Source organism: Acipenser ruthenus, chromosome 3 (assembly GCF_902713425.1).
Source record: "Acipenser ruthenus chromosome 3, fAciRut3.2 maternal haplotype, whole genome shotgun sequence".
In the NCBI taxonomy this organism is placed as follows: Eukaryota; Metazoa; Chordata; class Actinopteri; order Acipenseriformes; family Acipenseridae; genus Acipenser; species Acipenser ruthenus.
This window is the reverse complement of record NC_081191.1, coordinates 39,802,092-39,823,653: the sequence shown is the minus strand read 5'-3', so window position 1 is coordinate 39,823,653 and position 21,562 is coordinate 39,802,092. Positions and strand designations below refer to the sequence as shown.

General features: G+C 38.8%; 1 protein-coding gene across 1 annotated transcript; it reads left to right on the top strand.

The window, feature by feature from the left end:
* Positions 1-7,711: 7,711 nt before the first annotated feature.
* LOC117394496 (serine/threonine-protein kinase DCLK3-like) lies at positions 7,712-21,214 on the top strand. The gene is made up of 5 exons (XM_033992833.2): positions 7,712-7,798; positions 11,456-13,275; positions 15,975-16,107; positions 17,083-17,250; positions 18,338-21,214. Exons 1-5 carry the CDS (start codon positions 7,744-7,746, stop codon positions 18,529-18,531), a joined length of 2,370 nt encoding a protein of 789 aa, XP_033848724.2. The 5' UTR covers positions 7,712-7,743; the 3' UTR covers positions 18,532-21,214.
* The last annotated feature ends 348 nt before the right edge of the window (positions 21,215-21,562 follow it).

The following is a 21,562-nucleotide window of genomic DNA, read 5'->3' as shown; positions in this document are numbered from 1 at the left end:
GATGTTACTATTGGCAATTTTAAATTGATGTCAGCTCTCACAGTCTTCAACTGTGCATTTCTTTCTCACTCTCAGAAGGCTTCCTTCCACAGCCACAGCAAAAAATCAATATACTTTCAGAAAAACTTGAGTCCCCAAGCTAGAGAGAGACATCTCAAAGTCTTTCAGAATCAACATTGAAGCATACTCTGCAATACAGACAGTGAAGTATGCCTTGAGGGCAGAAAACAAAACGTCTTTTCGGTATTTTGTGCGCAAAGACATTCTGCATGACCCAGTTAACCGAACACTGTGTAGAAACCTAAAGGATGCTCATAAAAGACACAAGGAAGATCAGGATACAAAGAGGAGATAGAAAGAATTGGCAGTACAAACAGAAAAACATCTTAGCAAACAAAAGGTAAAGATGATGATTAATCTTGTAGAAAAAGCAGCCAGACGTATCCACAGGAGGAAGCTAAAAAAAAAACTATTAATATAACAGGTTTTGTTGTATTTTACGGTTTTACCACACAAACATACTTAAATATACTAGGACAGACGTGTAGCAGACAAAAAGTTTTATTAATATGTATGTTTTTTCGATTGATGAGATAATTTTACATCGATTTAAAAACTGCTGCAGCACACAAAATACTTCCCATAGGGGATGAACACGATCACGCTCTGTTCGCCCACCCTATATAATATTAAATGCTTAGTATTGCAAATAGGCCTGTGGCGGAGTGTCCCGCCCCTATATATATGTGCGCTATTTTTATTATTATTTGTATTATTATTGTTTGCAGCGCGGACGAAAGCTGCCACCATTATTTGTTATTGTTTTTGATTATTAAAACCTTGTGAGGATGCGTGACTGATCAGCTACTGATTATTTAACTAGCTGACAGTCACGCATCCTTATTAAACTCGTGCAGACTATGGCCGGGGGTAATAAGATAATTAACAGCTAGTTAACCCCTCGGCCAGAATATAAAAGCCTGCACCTGTCTGCGCTCGGGGGGTAGAGTGTATAGTTCTATATGCATACATATGTATATGTAACAGTTCAGGTCCACACATTTTTCTTGTATAGCACAATTTAGAGTTCAGAATAATCTTGATCAGGGTTCGACATTAACGAGTCGGTAGAGATCACAGTTTGGCAGGTAGTTATGAAGCACCACAGGCCCAACTGGGCTGGTAACATTTTAACAGTTCTATATATATATATATAGTATAGTGCACATGGCTTACGTTTCATGAACCCAGAAAAATGGGCCAGTGTGCCAAAAAGCTGAAAAAACGAATTTACAAACTCAGTTTTTAAAACCTACACCCCCCCCCCCCCCCCCGATAACGTCATAATTGAACTAATCTGCACTTCCTGCCACACGTCATATTTGTTGTACACAGTCACAATCTGAGACTTAGAGCTGCGTCCCAAACCGCATCCTTGCTCACTCGTTACCTGTCCTTGAGGGGTGGAAGTACTATGTTCGCCATCTTAAGGGTTGTCCCAATTCCTTAGGGAACGAGTGAAGGGAGCTTTATGTGCCCTTCACTGCACCCTTCGTACAAAACAGTTGACAAGTGGGAACAATTTGCAAATATGGCAGAGGTGGCTGCACATGAATTTAATGTAAATGTAGTTTGCTAGGAAATTGTAGATATTAAGTTATTTAACAAGCAACTTATTTGTGAAATGTATGTTGTATTGAGTCGCTTAGGTAATAAAATTAATCTTTTAAAATCATTAGAAAGTACAGCGAAAAATCTTTTCAGTACATATCGATTGCTGGAATTAATTATCTATCAATTAATTAATTAATGAACTAGATAGGTAGCTACAAAACTGGGAGATGATATAAGCAAGCAATATATTTCCAGCTGCACCAGTATAAGCCAAAAGTAAGTCGTTAAAATCAACAATGATAAGGAAAGAAATTATTTTAATTTAAATTTGGGTCGAAAGTTGGGTCGAAGAAAGACTTCATTCTCTTCATGATGACAGTGAAACAAATGTCAGTTTCCCAGACTTGCAGATAAAACAGCTTTTCTGTTGTGAATTCAACATTTAGTTTACATCAAATCCAGTCTCACAGTAATGGTCCAAGATAGTGCCACGTGGAACCTGGACAATGGGATCGAATTGTCAACCTTTTTGATTTGGGATACTATGTGTTCAGGTCAGAAATGTCATTCACAATCTTTCCAGGACTTGTTGGTATCAGCAGTAAGATTGGTGCTGACTTGGGAGAAGGCTAAACAAGCGACAACCCCCTGAGAAGGATTATTTTTATTATGATTATTGTTTTAATAGTGTTTATTATTAGGATTAGTATAAATCAGTTAACCTTTTAGCATTGCTGTGACCATATGCTAACAGCTCAGTTGCTGGTTTGCTTGTGAAAAAATGAGTATCATTTGTACACATACATTTTAAAATCTTGAATACAGTATTTTCATTTTCTGACAAGTACGCCAATGTGTGCATGTTAAATGGCTGAAATAATGCAATAACATATATTGAAAGGCTTCGCTTAGCCACTTTTTTGTTTTCTTTTGAGAGACGTGGGCTCTCTTCGGTTACTGTACACAATATATATATATATATATATATATATATATATATATACAGTACTGTGCAAAAGTTTTAGGCAGGTGTGAAAAAATGCTGTAAAGTAAGAATGCTTTCAAAAATAGACATGTTAATAGATTATATTTATCAATTAACTAAATGCAAAGTGAGTGAACAGAAGAAAAATCTAAATCAAATCCATATTTGGTGTGACCACCCTTTGCCTTCAAAACAGCATCAATTCTTCTAGGTACTCTTGCACAAAGTCAGGGATTTTGTAGGCATATAGTCAGGTGTATGATTAAACAATTATGCCAAACAGGTGCTAATGATCATCAATTCAATATGTAGGTTGAAACACAATCATTAACTGAAACAGAAACAGCTGTGTAGGAGGAATAAAACTGGGCGAGGAACAGCCAAACTCAGCTAACAAGGTGAGGTTGCTGAAGACAGTTTACTGTCAAAAGTCATACACCATGGCAAGACTAAGCACAGCAACAAGACACAAGGTAGTTACACTGCATCAGCAAGGTCTCTCCCAGGCAGAAATTTCAAGGCACACAGGGGTTTCCAGATGTGCTGACCAAGCTCTTTTGTAGAAGCACAAAGAAACGGGCAACGTTGAGGACCGTAGACGCAGTGGTCGGCCAAGGAAACTTACTGCAGCAGATGAAAGACACATCATGCTTACTTCCCTTCGCAATCGGAAGATGTCCAGCAGTGCCATCAGCTCAGAATTGGCAGAAAACAGTGGGACCCTGGTACACCCATCTAGTGTCCGGAGAAGTCTGGTCAGAAGTGGCCTTCATGGAAGACTTGCGGCCAAAAAGCCATACCTCCGACGTGGAAACAAGGCCAAGCGACTCAACTATGCATGAAAACACAGGAACTGTGCAGAAAAATGGCAGCAGGTGCTCTGGACTGATGAGTCAAAATCTGAAATATTTGTCTGTAGCAAAGGCAGTTTGTTCGCCGAAGGGCTGTAGAGCGGTACACGAATGAGTGTCTGCAGGCAACAGTGAAGAATGGTGGAGGTTCCTTGCAAGTTTGGGGCTGCATTTCTGCAAATGGAGTTGGGGATTTGGTCAGAATTAATGGTCTCCTCAATGCTGAGAAGTACAGGCAGATACTTATCCATCATGCAATACCATCAGGGAGGCATCTGATTGGCCCCAAATTTATTCTGCAGCATGACAACGACCCCAAACATACAGCGAAAGTCATTAAGAACTATCTTCAGCGTAAAGAAGAACAAGGAGTCCTGGAAGTGATGGTATGTCCCCCACAGAGCCCTGATCTCAACATCATCGAGTCTGTCTGGGATTACATGAAGAGAGAGAAGCAACTGAGGCTGCCTAAATCCACAGAAGAACTGTGGTTAGTTCTCCAAGATGTTTGGGCCAGCCTACCTGCTGAGTTCCTTCAAAAACTGTGTGCAGGTGTACCTAGAAGAATTGATGCTGTTTTGAAGGCAAAGGGTGGTCACACCAAATATTGATTTGATGTAGATTTTTCTTCTGTTCACTCACTTTGCATTTTGTTAATTGATAAATAACATGTCTATTTTTGAAAGCATTCTTACTTTACAGCATTTTTTCACACCTACCTAAAACTTTTGCACAGTACTGTATATATTGTAAAAGATTGCACCACTCTCGGGTTCGTTGCCCCTTTAAAAATAGACCCCACACGACAGAAAATGGATTTTTAAGCGCTGGTGCGCTATGTTTAATAAACAAAAAATAAACAAAATACAAAACAAACACCTAGCTCTGTACGAGCACTAACTAACACCCAGGAACTCCCTGACTAACACGGGACAGCTACGCTGTTTCCCCGTCCTCACAAAACACACTGGTTTAAAACAGCACTTTACCTCACGACTGCCAGGAAGCAGAGCACCCCTTTCTGCCTCCTTCTCCTCAGCAGCCTCGAGCAGACTGCCTGCTCTCCTTTTAAACTCCACACCTGGGTCTAATTCCCCAATAACGCCCAGGTGCGGATGATCATTAATAAAACAATTAAACAATTAAATTTAAACAATAAACCAAAAAGTGCATTCTCACATGTTTCTTTTGCAGGGAGGTTTTAACCCCCTCCCTGCTGTCTCTCACAACCCGCTATCTTACAATATATATATATATATATATTTACTGTAATGTAGCCTCTCTGTCGTTGGCTCATTTGCCCCTTAAAACACAGACCCAGACCCAGAACTTTGATTTTAAGCGCTTCTGTGCACTTTTAATTCACAACATAAAACAAACAAACCAAACAAAAGCCTAGCTCAAACATAGAGCCTACCTTCACTTTAACAGGTCCCTGACTAACACACAGGACGACTAAGCCGTTTACCTGTCAACAAACAGTTTACCTTTCTTTATTTTTTACACAGCCAGTCTCTTCTTACACCAGCTCCCTGGTGATCTCCCCTCTAATGGAGCTGGAAGCTCTCTTTTATAGTATGTGGCTTTTCCCAATTAACACCAATTACCTTGTTTGGGAACAGCCACATATATATATATATATATATATATATATATATATATATATATATATATATATATAAAATATAGGGCCAGTTATAACACTACCTCAATGGCCGAAGGGGCCCTGTTTAGCAGTATTTTGCATTTTAAGTAGGACGACCGGTTTAGCGAGACGCTTTAATGGGAACCGATTTTCCTCTATTAAAAATGTGCAAGTCGGGGCTCCCGAGTGGCGCATCCAGTAAAGGCACGCCGTGTGGAGTGCAGGATGCGCCCTATAGCCTGGATGTTGCCAGTTCGAGTCCAGGCTATTCCATGACCGACCGTGGACGGGAGTTCCAAGGGGGCGACGCACAATTGGCTGAGCGCCGCCCGGGGGGGCGAAGGTTTAGGTCGGCCAGGGTGTCCTCGGTTCACAGCACACCAGCGACCACTGTAGTCTGGACTACTTTTCTGACAGTGTAGGTGAGGTTGTTTTAAAGCATCTTACATATTTAAGTGTTACCAGGGTTGACAGCCAGTCCCTGTTTAACAAAACTGTAGAGCTCTTTGGAGAAAAACAAATTCTGTGGGAGAACCTTGTGTCAGTGTTAATGGACTCCTACCATGTCATGCCTGGATCTGAGAGCAGTTTAGAAACTGCTACCAAGCAATTCTGCTGCCATTTCAAAGATGGTTGGAAGCGCTAAACTCTGACATTTTCAATGACTTGAAATGGTCAACAGATATGAGAGAAGCACTGGAAGAAGTATGTCTGGTTCTAGGAATGAAGTTCACTATGCCAGGGAGTATAGTGCCCCACAGATGGCTGTCATGCTATGATGTTACTATTGGCAATTTTAAATTGATGTCAGCTCTCACAGTCTTCAACTGTGCATTTCTTTCTCACTCTCAGAAGGCTTCCTTCCACAGCCACAGCAAAAAATCAATATACTTTCAGAAAAACTTGAGTCCCCAAGCTAGAGAGAGACATCTCAAAGTCTTTCAGAATCAACATTGAAGCATACTCTGCAATACAGACAGTGAAGTATGCCTTGAGGGCAGAAAACAAAACGTCTTTTCGGTATTTTGTGCGCAAAGACATTCTGCATGACCCAGTTAACCGAACACTGTGTAGAAACCTAAAGGATGCTCATAAAAGACACAAGGAAGATCAGGATACAAAGAGGAGATAGAAAGAATTGGCAGTACAAACAGAAAAACATCTTAGCAAACAAAAGGTAAAGATGATGATTAATCTTGTAGAAAAAGCAGCCAGACGTATCCACAGGAGGAAGCTAAAAAAAAAACAGGGAAAGGAAGGTGCCACAACAATAGAAATTAACAAGAACAACTGAAAGTGTACAAAGTTGTTTTTTGACCTTTAACAATTAAAAGGGAGTGACTTTCTGATGTAAACAAGTTGCATTTGAGATCCAAACAAACAAGAATATTAAAAGAAAAGACATGCTGTACAACATTTGTTTCAGCCCTTGTTCAGGTAAGACAAAACAGATTTCACTTGAAACTAAATATATATTTTACCTCAACTTTATTTGCTTGGATACTTACATCAAGTTTCACAGACCCTATTTTACTGTCCTGGCTTGTCTAAAAAAACAAACAAACAAACATTCACCTAATTTTGCTTGGCAGGTGCTGTTTTGTTCACTCTGAGGTATTGGCATCTCTGGGTTTGTGAAACCAGCAGTTAAAGTTCACTTATTATTTGGTATACATTCTAATTTCAGGTGTAATCTGAATCTTAACTTCATTCAATTTGGGATCCTGAGCAAAACATCCAACACAGCAGTGGATCCCAGAATCCTGCCACTTTTCAGCTTTTTTTTTACTTCTCCTCACTTTCATCTCTGAATAATAGTGTAGCAAACCAGCTATTCCAAGACTGGAGACATAAATTACCGTTGAATAGCCAACAGAGTCGAACTCAGGCACAAAATAAAAGAGGGGAAAACAGAAAACAAATCTCAGGCACTGTAATTCTCTACTGCTCCACAGAGTATCGTAAGCTCCCGCTGCATTCTAAAAGTAATCTCTGAGCTGCTAAAACCACCCCATTTTATAGCCCAGCATTTGTATAAACTTGCAACATTTTAAACAATGCAACCAATCATAACTCCCCTTCCAACACCACCTCCAAGTCTCGTGCTGTAACAGGTGTCCCTCACGTGTACCAAGCAGGCTGCAAAAATGGTTTCACAAACATAATCCTGAAGGAAAACAAACAGTAACACAGAACAGTTTCGTAGCGTGCGACGCAACAATAGTTTTATATGCATTTTAATATAGCAGTTAAAAAGACTGCTATGGTAGTTCTGTGTATATACAATATGTATGTCCGGTAATTCTAGTGTTATTGTTTTGTTCAGGGAGCAGATGCAGGGACTTCCCTCTAGTTAATTAAGTCAATCTATCAATTAACCTCCCTATTTAAGCCCTGGGTCGAACACTCTTTCTCTGTTTGTTTTGCGTTTTCCACCTTCCTTCCCTCCTCCAAACGCAGCACCACCTCTGCAACGGTCTCCCTCTGGGAGCAAGTGACGTCACTTCCCAACCTTGTGCCCAGCCGAGCTGGCCTCATCCTCCGAGAGGATGGTTCTCTGAGAGCCAGAGGGGATCCCCGGCCAAATCTTAACAATCTTTCTGTTATTCCAGGTTCCCCCTGGGGGGCAGCATACATGCTCCCCAGCCATGGAGGCTGATCGGTTGGGTCTCACCTCCCAGAGGGCGGTTCTCCCTGAGCCAGGTAGCACCATGCACATTTCTCAAATCTCCGTTTTCTATCACTTGTTCCCCTTGGGGCCAGCATACATGCTCTCCAGCCTTGGAGCCCGATCGGTTTGGTATCACATCTGAGAGGGGTCTGTCCTCTAAGAGGGTGGCTGATGTTGATTTAAAAAGTGAGTTCCGATGTTTCTTAAGAAAATACAGAAAGCCCTTTTCTTAAATTAATAATAGGTTTATTATAATGCATTCAGAGAATCATGTCCCAAGCACAGAACAGACAGATTCAAAGTTATTACCACTTTACAAGATGTTAAATACCCCTTAACACAGGGCGGTTCCCTTCTCCTGTTTCTGGTACGTAACCAATGGTAAAGCGACCTGTTAATGGGTGTTGGTATTTTTACCTGCCCTCCCCCACCCCCCCACCTAGCCAAAGCCTGAATTTCAAAGGGTCCATTGACATTCAAAGTAACCAGATCTTATCCTGTTTCCCCAGACAGACAGGGTGTTGGAGGTGTGTGAGATTACAGGGGGAGAGATAGTTAAGGATTTATGATTTATTCCTTCTTACTATAACAAGAGAATTGTAAAATGGTTAAGAAAATCCGCCCATGTTGTTGTATTATCTGAGTGAGATACTTAAACATGAAGGAACAAAAAGGTTCAGGTTTCTTAATGGACACACATACACAGAAATGAAAGTAGTGTGTGTACCCCAATTGAGATGTGTTCAAAAGATGTGACTAAATGTCATGTGCTGATGTAGCCTTGAAAATGGCTTGCCAACAAGAAATTACCATTTATGTTAACCAGCTATTGTTGTGTTTATTACCTTGGGTGTGTTTTTTCCGTCAGCTGCCAACAGTTGTTTGTTGGAGAAGGTGCCATTGGCTAATTTAACCATCTTCTCAAGAATATGCAACTTCAGATGACCACTTGCTCCCACTTCCGCTGCTAATCCTTATGAACTAACAGCATATAGGAGATTTGTGAATTCACTCAAGTGCATGGAATGTGTGCTGTAAACAGACAGATCATTTAAGCAGAATAATATCTGCTCTCTTCCATGTTACAATAGTGGCTCTCCCTGAGCCAGGGGGAACCCTGTATTCTTTATTATTATTATTATTATTATTATTATTATTATTATTATTTAATTATTTAGCAGACAGTTTTATCCAAAGCGACTTACAGAAATTAAACAAAATATTACAGTCAATATTACAGATTGCAAAATATTATACACTATTACAGGTAATTAAAATGCAAAACAAGCACATACAAGTAGATACAATATATACAAAATAAATATAAATAAAGGAAAATACAAAAAAGTTTATAAATAGGAATTTACAAATAAAGGTTGAATACATGGGTTTTGAGAAGACGACAGAAAGCAGTAACAGATTGAACAGTTCTGAGGATAACCGGTAGCTGGTTCAATGAAATAAGAACAAGAAAGTTTACAACCGAGAGGAGGCCATTTGGCCCATCTTGCTTGTTTGGTTGTTAGTAGCTTATTGATCCCAAAATCTCATCAAGCAGCTTCTTGAAGGATCCCAGGGTGTCAGCTTCAACAACATTATTGGGGAGTTGGTTCCAGACCCTCACAATTATTATTATGATTTGTTTATTTCAAGAAAGTTTACAACCGAGAGGAGGCCATTTGGCCCATCTTGCTTGTTTGGTTGTTAGTAGCTTATTGATCCCAAAATCTCATCAAGCAGCTTCTTGAAGGATCCCAGGGTGTCAGCTTCAACAACATTATTGGGGAGTTGGTTCCAGACCCTCACAATTATTATTATGATTTGTTTATTTAGCAGACACCTTTATCCAAGGCGACTTACAGAGACTAGGGTGTGTGAACTATGCATCAGCTGCAGAGTCACTTACAACTACGTCACACCCGAAAGACGGAGCACAAGGAGGTTAAGTGACTTGCTCAGGGTCACACAATGAGTCAGTGGCTGAGATGGGATTTGAACCAGGGACCTCCTGGTTATAAGCCTGTTTCTTTAACCACTGGACCACACAGCCTCCTGTGTAAAAATTCTCTGTGTAAAAAAGTGCCTCCTATTTTCTGTTCTGAATGCCCCTTTATCTAATCTCCATTTGTGACCCCTGGTCCTTGTTTCTTTTTTCAGGTTGAAAAAGTCCCCTGGGTCGACAATGTCAATACCTTTTAGAATTTAGAATTTGTTCAAGACTGAATAGAATAAATTCTTTTAGCCTGTCTGCATACGACATGCCTTTTAAACCCAGGATAATTCTGGTCGCTCTTCTTTGCACTCTTTCTAGAACAGCAATATCCTTTTTGTAACAAGGTGATCTGAATTGACCACAGTATTCTAGATGAGGTCTTACTAATGCATTGCAAGTTTTAACATTACATACCTTTCAACACTTTTCACAATATATCTGACCATCTTGTTGGCCTTTTTATAGCTTCCCCTCATTGTCTAGGTGAAGACATTTCTGAGTCAACATAAACTCCTAGGTCTTTTTCATGGATTCCATCTTCAATTTCAGTATCTCCCATATGATATTTATAATGCACATTTTTATTGCCTGCATGCAGTACCTTATACTTTTCTATATTAAATGTCACTTGCCATGTGTCTGCCCAGTTCTGAATGTTGTCTAGATCATTTTGAATGACCTTTGTTGCTGCAACAGTGTTTGCCACGCCTCCTATTTTTGCGTTGTCTGCAAATTTAACAAGTTTGCTTACTATACCAGAATCTAAATCATTAATGTAGCTTAGGAATAGCAGAGGACCTAATACTGATTCCTGTGGTACACCACTGGTTACCTTGCTCCATTTTGAGGTTCTCCTCTAATCAGTACTTCCTGTTTTCTACATGTTAACTAATCTTTTCTACATGTAAATTAATCTTTTTTGCAGGACTTTGTCAAAAGCTTTCTGAAAATCTAAATGAACCATGTCATATGCTTTGCAATTATCCATTGTCGATGTTGCATCCTCAAAAAAATGAAGCAGGTTAGTTAGACACGATCTCCCTTTCCTAAACCCATAAAATACGCTTTTAAAAAATCAAGAATAAGGACATTTGCAAATCATGACCCCGAGAGATTTTCTTCTACGGTGCAAATACAGATTTGCTGAGTGCTGCCGACTTTGAGACAGACATTCTTGACCGTCACACGGTTCAGTTTGTGTAAGGTACACAAATTGAGCACCTTGTTGTTGAAACAAGAGCCTATAGTAGTGCGTCTCTTAAACCAGCAGCTGAAAACCAGATGCTAACCTATGCTGTCCTGAACTACAAGAAAGTCAAGTTGACACTGACAAGCTTATGAAGCAGGACAGCCAATGCGCTGACATCCTAGTGGGCATCTACGGTCTTCTAGAAGCTCGCTGGACATGGTGGCACTAAATGGTTTTGAAATATCATGGGTTCCTTTCAAACAGCTTTCAATCATGTTATCTATGCAGTTAATTGCAATATGTATAATAATGAGCACCGCGAGGTTATATTGGATGTGTTCACCTTTTAATTTAGACATAACAAATGATATCACATTCCTATTTTACATATCCAATGTTGCCTACTACTAAAAGCTAATTAGGGACAATAGGTTATAAAAGCAGACTCAAATGCATATTACTATTATATTTCATAGCTAACCAAGGCTTTTTTGTTTTACTTTGCAGGGCAGAGATCCTCGTTCCCCATCTCTATAAAGGATACAAACCAAAGAAACAGTGTCAGTAGACTTCAGTCTATCTACCCACCCATAGGCTGCAGGACGCTTGGAAAATCTTTGTCTGGCCCAACTTGTTTTAATATGCAGTTCCACCACCATGGAAATGTATTCCCCACAATCCATTCAGTGGACAGCCCAGTCAAACCAAGGATAGTAACTGTGGTGAAGCCAGGAGGGAGGAGACACCTAAGAAAGATAACAATACTTCTCAACAGACGTTCTGTACAGACCTTTGAGCAGCTCATTGTAGACATATCAGAAGCTCTGGGTTTTCCTCGATGGAAGAATGACCGTGTGAAAAAACTATTCAGCCTCAAAGGCAGAGAAATCCGTAGCGTGTCAGATTTCTTCCGTGCCGATGATGTCTTCGTTGCAGCTGGAAGGGAAAAGCTGACTCTGAAGGAAGTTCAGGAGGTTTTGGAGGAGCTCTATCCTGATAGTCCGTATTCCCAGAGCCTAATTCAAAAAGACTGGGAGCGTTCCCAGAAGCCCAAGCCTTATGATAAGGGCTCCAAGGCAGACAGCGGCTTTGATGAGGAGTCTGAGGTTGCTAAGCAACACCTTGGTACAAACCTGGAAAGAGTCAGGGCCAAGGCCAGACAAGAGGAAAGAGTGAAAGCCAGAAAGTGGAAGAAGGAACGTTGGGAACAGGAACAGAAAGAGCTGACTGATAGGAAAAGAACGAAGGAGATTTACCCAATAAGAGATGAGATAATTGATAAAGGGGCAGCCACCTATGCTGTGGGACACTGTGAAAAGTGTAAAAGAGAACGACAGCTCAAAGTGCACTGCAATTCTACCAGGGAAAGAGGTGGGTCACCTGAAAAGGAAGTCCAAAGGAGGGGAAAAGAGCAGCCTGATGACCTGCACTCAGAAAATAAAAAACTAAGGCAAAGGGGTTCTAGAGCATCGCAGAAAAATGTCAGGGAAGGAAAAGAAGAGGGAGAGAATGTGAAATACATCAAAAAGGAACATTCCAGGAGGGCTAAAGAACACGAAGAACACAAGGTAGAAAGGAAGAAGGTACAAAAAGAAGAAAATCCAGAGGTGCAAAAGGAACCAAAAAGAGCAATTCATGAATCTGTGGAGGGAGTAGAAGAGCCTCAGAAACAGGATGACCACAGTCACGTAGAAAAGCAAAACTCTGGAGCAGAGACAAGAAAGGAAATACCCTCTCAAAAAGAAAACCCTGAAAAAAGCAATGAAAAGAAAGAACTTCATGAAAAGATGGAAAAAGTAGAGCAAGGGGAAGAAGCTACTGAGAAAATAGAAAAGGAAAAAAGTTCATCAATGAGCCAGGAAGAAAATGTTAAAGATTCCACAAATATACCTGCTGTAAAGACTAGACACATAAAAACAGGAAGTGACATAGAGAGCTTTTATGAGATTGGTCGAACCATTGGGGATGGGAACTTTGCTGTTGTGAAGGAGTGCAAGCTTCGAAACACAGACGTCCTGTACGCCATGAAGATTATTGATAAAGCCAAACTGAAGGGGAAGGAGCACATGATAGAAAATGAGATCTCAATCATTAAAAGCCTCTCTCATCCAAACGTTGTGAGACTGCTGGAGGAGTATGAGACTAAGAGTGAGATCTATCTGATCATGGAGTTTGTTCACGGAGGGGACCTCTTTGATGCCATCACAGATAGTGTGAAGTTCACCGAACACAGTGCAGCTCTCATGATCATCGATCTTTGTCAGGCACTGGCTTACACTCATAGCAAAAATGTGGTGCACAGGGACCTCAAACCAGAGAACCTGCTGGTAAGTAAACATGTAATGGGTGCTTCCACAAATATTTATTTATTCGTGTAAATCTTGTATATGTTGCAGTCATGACTTGCTACTTAAGTATATGTTATATAATAAACCTCCTTTTAAGTTCTGATGGATCTGAAAAGGTATGAACATCTAGCTGAGTCTAATAAAGGTGGACATTTAGAAATATCTATGACCCTTTCTGACAATTAAGAGCTCTAACCCAAGACATTCTTATGCTCCAACTCAAAGGAATTAGTCCACATATTTCATGAAGACCAGAAGATCCAAATTGGTATATTGTTAACACTGTTACAAGTGAATCAGAAAACCAAAAGGTATCATGATTCCACAGTTATTATTTAAACTTTAAATGTATGCTCTTGGTCATTGAAGAACCTACTGAACACTTTGAAGAGGCAAGAGCATTTTTATTGTGAAACAACAGTTAATGAAAAGTAAAAAAACGGAAATGTCTTGGTTAGATAAGTATTCACCCCCCTGAGTCAATACTTGGTAGAACGACCTTTGGCAGCAATTACAGCTGTGAGTCTTTTGGGGTAAGTCTCTACCAGGTTTGCACATCTGGATCGTGCAACATTCGCCCATTCTTCTTGGCAAAATTATTCAAGCTCTGTCAAGTTGGATGGGGATTGTTGATGGACAGCAATCTTTCAGTCTTGCCACAGATTCTCAACCGGATTCAAGTCTGGGGTTTGACTGGGCCACACTAGGACATTCACTTTCTTGTTTTTAAGCCAGTCCAGTGTTACTTTGGCGGTGTGCTTGGGGTCATTGTCCTGCTGAAAGGTGAATCTCTATCCCAGTCTTAGGTCTTTTGCAGGTTTTCCTCAAGGATTTACCTGTATTTAGCTCCAACCATTTTGCCTTCTACCCTGACAAGCTTCCGAGTCCCTGCCGATGAAAAGCATCCCCATAGCATGATGCTGCCACCACCATGCTTTACAGTAGGGATGGTGTTACCTGGGTGATGTGCTGTGTTGGGTTTGCACCAGTCATAACGCTTTGCATTTAGGCCAAATAGTTCAATTTTTGTTTCATCGGACCACAGAATCTTTTGCCACATCTTTTCAGAGTCTCCCACATGCCTAGCATGGAAGATTTTAAATCAGGGCAGCAGTGTGGAGTAGTGGTTAGGGCTCTGGACTCTTGACCGGAGGGTCGTGGGTTCAATCCCAGGTGGGGGACACTGCTGCTGTATCCTTGAGCAAGGTACTTTACCTAGATTGCTCCAGTAAAAACCCAACTGTATAAATGGGTAATTGTATGTAAAAAAAATAAATAAATAAGTGATATCTGTATAATGTGAAATAATGTATAATGTGATATCTTGTAACAATTGTAAGTCGCCCTGGATAAGGGTGTCTGCTAAGAAATAAATAATATATATATATAAAACCAAACCTTATATCCATGCCTGGTGAGTAAAGAGCCCAGCTGTATTTATTTATTTGAATTTTTATAGCACTTTTTATACAGTAGTATCTCAAAGCATTGTACAGTACTGTACAGCAGAAAAATCAAACCACAATACATTTGTAAAACATGTACCACAATCATACAATTTAAATAACATATTCAAACAATATAATAAAAATAAATATACATACACACACGTATCCACAGATAAATATACTTACATATACACATCCATTAATAATAATAATAATAATAATAATAATAATAATAATAATAATAATCCACAATTTAGGAGCTTTAGAAAAAGCCCTACCTCTGATGGTGATTTTATTGACCCTAGTTTTAATCAGTAGCCCTGCATCCTGTGATCTCAGAGTGCGGTTTGGAAGATACAGGGTCAGTAACTCCTGTTAATAACTGGGTGCTAATCCATTCAGGGCTTTATAAGTTAACAACACAATCCTAAAATCAATTCTATTCTCCACAGGGAGCCAGTGCAAATAGGCCAAAACAGGAGATACAGGCCACAGGTTGCAAGTGATATGTGCACCACTACTTAAATAAAATAAGTCAGTGTAGTTTTTCACATAGTTTGGATCCAGACATTCAAAACCTATTTCCTAAGCTCCAATATACAGGTACAGAAACAAAGATTTGTAAAGTTGCTGGTAATGGAAATCTCTACTGAAAGTGCATACAATTTGCTATTGACATTAAGAAATGCATTTAAATTAAAAAAAAGGTTTCATATCACTCCATCAGGTGGAAACTATGCCTTTCCCTGTGTTGTCAGAATTGAAATGAAAAGATAAGGGCCAAATGACTTCATAGGTTCACAGAAAAGTGTATTGTAGCACTGATAGGTTTGAAAGCCTTTTATTTTGAGTAAACAATTGACAGTGTACCTTTTCCTTTTGTTTTTGTTAACATAATGCTTACAAACAGATGTATACATGTTGACCATGAAATTAAAGTAAAAAAATCATCCATGTTTTTGCTTTATCAGTCATAAGCTCTACCAAATATACAGAACACGATAGTACTGCAGCAACCCGTTGTTCCTTCTGCCCTCTTGTGGTGTGATAAAAACTGCATCTGTGTTGTTTTTTTCAGATATTCTCATTGCTTAATGCAAAAAAATAATAAGTTTTTGCCCAGATAAATGTAGTTACTGTAAGTGTACCTGGTGAAAGACACAACTTTGTTTTGCTGATAGTTTTTCTGTTTTTCATTCTGACTGAAGTTCTGTGATTTATTGAAATAAGGTTCAACATAATGTGGATGGAAGCTCCACACTAAAACTGGCAGACTTTGGTCTTGCAATGGAGGTGACTGAACCGATTTTCACAGTCTGTGGGACACCAACGTATGTGGCTCCAGAAATACTCTCTGAAAAAGGTAAGTGGTTGTGGAAATGCCCTTTAAATGAGCAGAACCAAATAGCTATTATGCATGTCACATGGAAACAGACTCAATACAACAAAGTCCACGTATTACTGGTTAACATTCTCTGAGGAAATTCCTGGAACGGATAAAAAAAATAAAGCTCTTTAGAAAAGAGAATAAACAAGGCGTTATTATTTTCTGTATAGTATCCCTTTTCCTATTGGGAGAATATTATAATCCCAATGTGTTACTCTAAAGAAACCCTTGAAGAAATGTGATTCCAAATACTGTTATCCTGCTTGAAAATGTTGATAGCAATGGCTGATTTTGTCAAACTAAGTCAAAAGTTGCACTTGACTGACTTTTTGATTAAAACCCAGGACCCTAAAGCAAGGAAAGACCTAAGCACTTGTCATATAATAGCTTTAACTAGAGGACACATTGAGAGTACTTGGAGGCAACAGTCTATCTGTATTCTGTTTATACCACAAGTATATATTTAAAATGAATATAAATACAATTTATACATTTTTATATTAAATCAATTCATTCAGGGGTTATTTTATCTGTCGGATCTTTACTTTCATTGTCAACAGACTGTGCTTCGACGTAACCATCTTTTTAGATTGAACCTTGAGTTCAGTATGTCACCTGTTGTTTCCTACAATTACCGGTGTTACTACAGGGGTTACAGGCTGGTCGGATAAGTCAGACACTAGCAGAAATCTGAAATTATTTCAGACATTTTAAAGTTGTTATAAAACATGCATCGATGACAGTATTGTTTAAACTACCGAAGCACAGCTTCATCCTGAATTTCAGCAGAAGACCACTGGACCGGAATGTGCAAAGACACATTCAAAAGTAGTCCCAGCAAGCAATGCATGTTATCCCACTTATGTTATTCAACTCATGTTACTGTATCCTACTCATGTTAGTGAGTCTATACTATACAATATAGGTGTTTTGTGTTGTTATTTTTTTCAGGTTATGGTCTGCAAGTCGACATGTGGGCCACTGGTGTGATCCTCTACATCTTGCTGTGTGGTTTCCCTCCATTTCGCAGTCTAGAGAGAGACCAGGAAGAGCTGTTTGAAATCATTCAGCTCGGGGAGTATGAGTTCCTGTCCCCCTACTGGGATAGCATCTCCGATGGTAAGTGCAGCTTTAAAATACTGCACCTCAGGTTTGTTTATGTTGAAGACAAAATACTAATTAATGCCTTTTCTGCAGCCACATTGCACAAAATATAGCCACCTTTTTTGACGCCTCTCTATGATCTGGGAATTGACGTAATTACTACATTACTAAAACAGAGAACACCCAAACCCATTTTTCTTCAATGTCAGACGGTGCCAGCCAGGCATTGAGCAAAGAAAAGAGATGGCCGTCAAGTCAAGCTATTGTCTTGTCCAGTGTGATGCTTCTTAGTTTAAATGCATTGAATTGCACTTAAATAAATGGCTACTATTATTTAGACTATACAGCTTTTTAACAGTTCAACTGTATACTGGTAGTAGAACTAATTAAGAAAGACTAAACAATGTGATATTCATGACTACCACTAAAGTATATATTTATTATGAAGGTTGTTGTGAAGCCATATCAGCACAAGGGGGCTCCAAAGTAGCAGATAGCATATTTAAAAGTGATTTAAAAGGACAATGGTCTATAAGATTTTTGCCTACAAATGACAGCCAAAAATGTAACTACCATAGGATGTAGTTGCAAACAAAAAAAAATACGTCTACTGTCACATTCTTATTCAATTTCTTTCATCTTTCCAACTTCCATAATTGTTTTGTATTATTTATTTATCTCAACAAAAGTTAATAAAGAAGTTGTTTAAAGATGGCTCACATAAAAAAAAAATAGCAACATTTAACAAGTGTTCCTATACATGATCCGATACACATGGGAAAAATAAAAATCTCGCAAATATCACCTATGGTAATTCCATTAAACGTGAAACAATTTCCTTCGGAAATATTTCAGTTTTGGAGTCATTTGATGGCAAATTTTCCATTTTATAGACCCTTGATCTTTAGCTAATTGGCAACAAGTTCTTATGACAATCCTCTGCAAAAATAGTGCAATCAAGTAAGTTAAAATTGAACATGTGCAACTTTTCATTTACCCTTTCAGGGTGGCAGTCTCCTTTTACAAAGGTCATTTTAAAGATTCATGCTCTCTCCCCAGCCATTTCTTACAGTAATCCTCACCCTGCCATGTTTCACTGCAGGTGCCAAAGACCTGATCAGCAAGCTGCTGGTGGTTGATAAGCACAAGCGGTACACTGCTCAGCAGGTCCTTCAGCACCCCTGGGTGCGATCGGGAGGCAAGATGAACAGTCACAACCTGCAGAGAGAGGTGACGATGAACATTGAGCGGCACTTCAAGACCCGCCGCAGGAGAGAGCACGCTGCCGAGCAGTAGTCATTTTTCTGATGCTTATTCCCAACTCCATCTTGATAACTATGTACTGTGTAACGCTAGGTGTATTGGTGCATACTGGGAAATGCAACACTCCAGTCTGATAATGGTTTGATTTGTTAAAGGGATATCATATATCAACATTTTCCAAATATAAAATGTCTTACCTTCTTAAAATCATATCATGTGGATTCTGTATTATCTTATCTGCTGAGATCATTATTTGCCATGCTTCCTAAGTATTCCAGCAATAATTGCTTCTCAAAAGACTCCTAAATGCTAATTGTGGAGCAGTGAGGTGGGGAAGTATATTAGCATTGCTCTTTGCACTGAAGCCTGTTTGCAAAGCATTTAGGCACTGAAACTTGTGCAACACTGATATGCTTCCCCACATCACTTCCCCACACTCAGCCTTGATCAGCCTTTTCAGAAGCAATGGAATAGCTAGTTCAGAAATCATGGCAAATAATGAACTAAGCAGAAACAACAATACAGAACCATACAGACACATATAATAGGATATTAACAAAGTAAGAATTGACAGATTAGGAACATGTAAATGATATTAATTGTCTTATTCATGACTTGTTTTCAATCAACAATAAACTATTACAAGCTTGACTATAGGGGTGTGCAAAAACATCTGCTTGTACTTGGAATTGTCTTTAAGAATTATTTATTGGCAGGTATTCAATAAATCCATTCATTAATGTGATTATTTCAAAACAAGAAAAGCTGTCTTCCCTCACGTTTACAATTGTGTACTACTGAAAAGTCATTTTACGGCCTTGGTACACAAGTACAACAATAAAAATGTCAGTGCCCCGGATGAGAGGAAAATATTCTTCCATTCGCCTTTTAAAACAGTGTGGATTGCTTGGTACTCAATGGTAAATGTGAGGGAGGACAGTTTTTCTTGTTTTAAAATCAACACGTTAATAAATAGATTTATTGAATACGTTGAGGTAAAAGCTTCTTAAAAGTAATTCCGAGTACACATTTTTGCACACCCCTGCTTGACTACTACCACATACATAAAGAACAATGTAAGGGTTTAATCCATTCAGTATTGGCGGAGTTAGAATCCAAGTCAGATGAGTGTGGTGGTGTCAACACAACCAGCACACAACACAACAGTCTTGTTGTATCTGCTTGAGTGAGGCCCCGTGACTGAATGCAGGGGTTGTTCAGGTTAGGATTGAGGTGGCATCTGTCTGCACAGTTCAGGAGACTTTCCTTGACTGTTACCACTGCTCTTGACCATTGCACTTCATCCTGAGGAAAACTGAGAAAAAATCTCACTCTTCTAGGATGTTAAAGGATACCACAGAGCCATAATGCTGAGTGCTAACCTATTATCCTTGCTCTGTTTGCAATAGATTAAAAACTGGCACCCTCTAATCTCTAGGTTCCAGTTATCCACTTGCCCCATGAATTATTCCATTGCTATCCAGGGTCAGCGTAATTGAAGCCATTAAACTTAATACAATATATCACTAGTGTACTGTAAGTCCTTTACAGGGACTCGGACATAACTCGTTTTTATTCCCCTAGAAAACTTTCAAGGGAATAAAAAAAAATAAGATTTAATAAGAATGTGCAAAACAAATGCTGTATGCATGCTATACCAGTGTTTCTAAATGAAATAGAATATAAAATGTTTTTTTGGGGGGTTCTTTACTATTGTTTTAGGATAGAAATTGTATATTTTGTGAAGATAAGTTTCTCATCTTCCAGATGTGATTTTTCTAGTAAAACGAAAAATAATTCTGTTGCTTTTTATATGTTTTCTTGCATGTAAACAGCTGTAAAGTACAACTTGGAATATATATGGACTATCAGCATCACCCCTGTTGTTCCCCTGAAACACTCTGCACCCAGTGGATGTAAGAAATACCACATTTGTTAAAAAAACAAAACAAAAAAAAAACCCAAGAAGAATACATTACTTAATAGAACAGAGCATGCCCATACTACGTTTAGCTATAAGGAGCATGACCAGATAATCAGCTTGTTTTGACACTGCAATGCAAAGGGACTGAGGAATGTAACTACACACTACTTGGTATATTTGTCTCTCACTGTACAGGCACACAGGATATTTCTTTTAAATTATAAAAAAATGTTAGTTTGGATTGAATGACTAGGATGATGACAAAGGGCAACTGACTAATTGTAGTAAATACTGTAAAATATATGTACAGAGTGCTATAATGCTGTAGAAGTAAAGAGTTTAGTTGTTGTACAAATAGACATCCTGTGTATTATACACCATGTGCACAAAGCTTTATGCTTTATCTCTATGTATTAATCATATTTCTAATGTGCACCCTCCTGTATTCAATTCATTTTAGCATTACCTTGTTCTTATGTGTGTTTAATCAGTTTAAACATGTTATATACTATTGTACATTTGCACTGTCATTTTTCTCATGCTTTTTCCTCAGTTATACTATGCACTTACCGTAATTTACCATGGCTTACAGTTTTTTTTTTTTTTTTTTTTTTAAATATGCTTTATCTCACTTTACTCTTTTGTGGGGTATTTCCATAATACCATGGTAGAGGGTAATACTTGCATTATTGTAGAATTATATAATATCTATTATTTTGCAAATGTTTTGAAAACCCTTCTAAACAAACACTAAATTGTACTTTTAAACTCTAAACAATTTTTAATACAACAAAATGCTAAATACACAATTTCTAGAAATTTAACAGATACTCAAAATAAATTAAGAAAACTTTTGCATTCACACTGGGTCTGGTTCGGTCTGGTTCGTTTAGTTTGAAACAACGTATCAGTGTGCTTGCTGTTCACACTTATCTGCGAGCAAAACTGTTGCAGAGTTCAAGTTACTTATAAAATGTTATAGCTAACTTGAAATATGCAACTGTTAAGAACTGAAAACAATTAAAAAGGTGTAATTAAGCAAAATTAAGGCTGAATCTGTGATTCTAATGTAGTTCACAAAGACACTACTTGCTCTACTTGTTTCCTCAGAATATGAACTAAACTATGCTCGAAATGTTT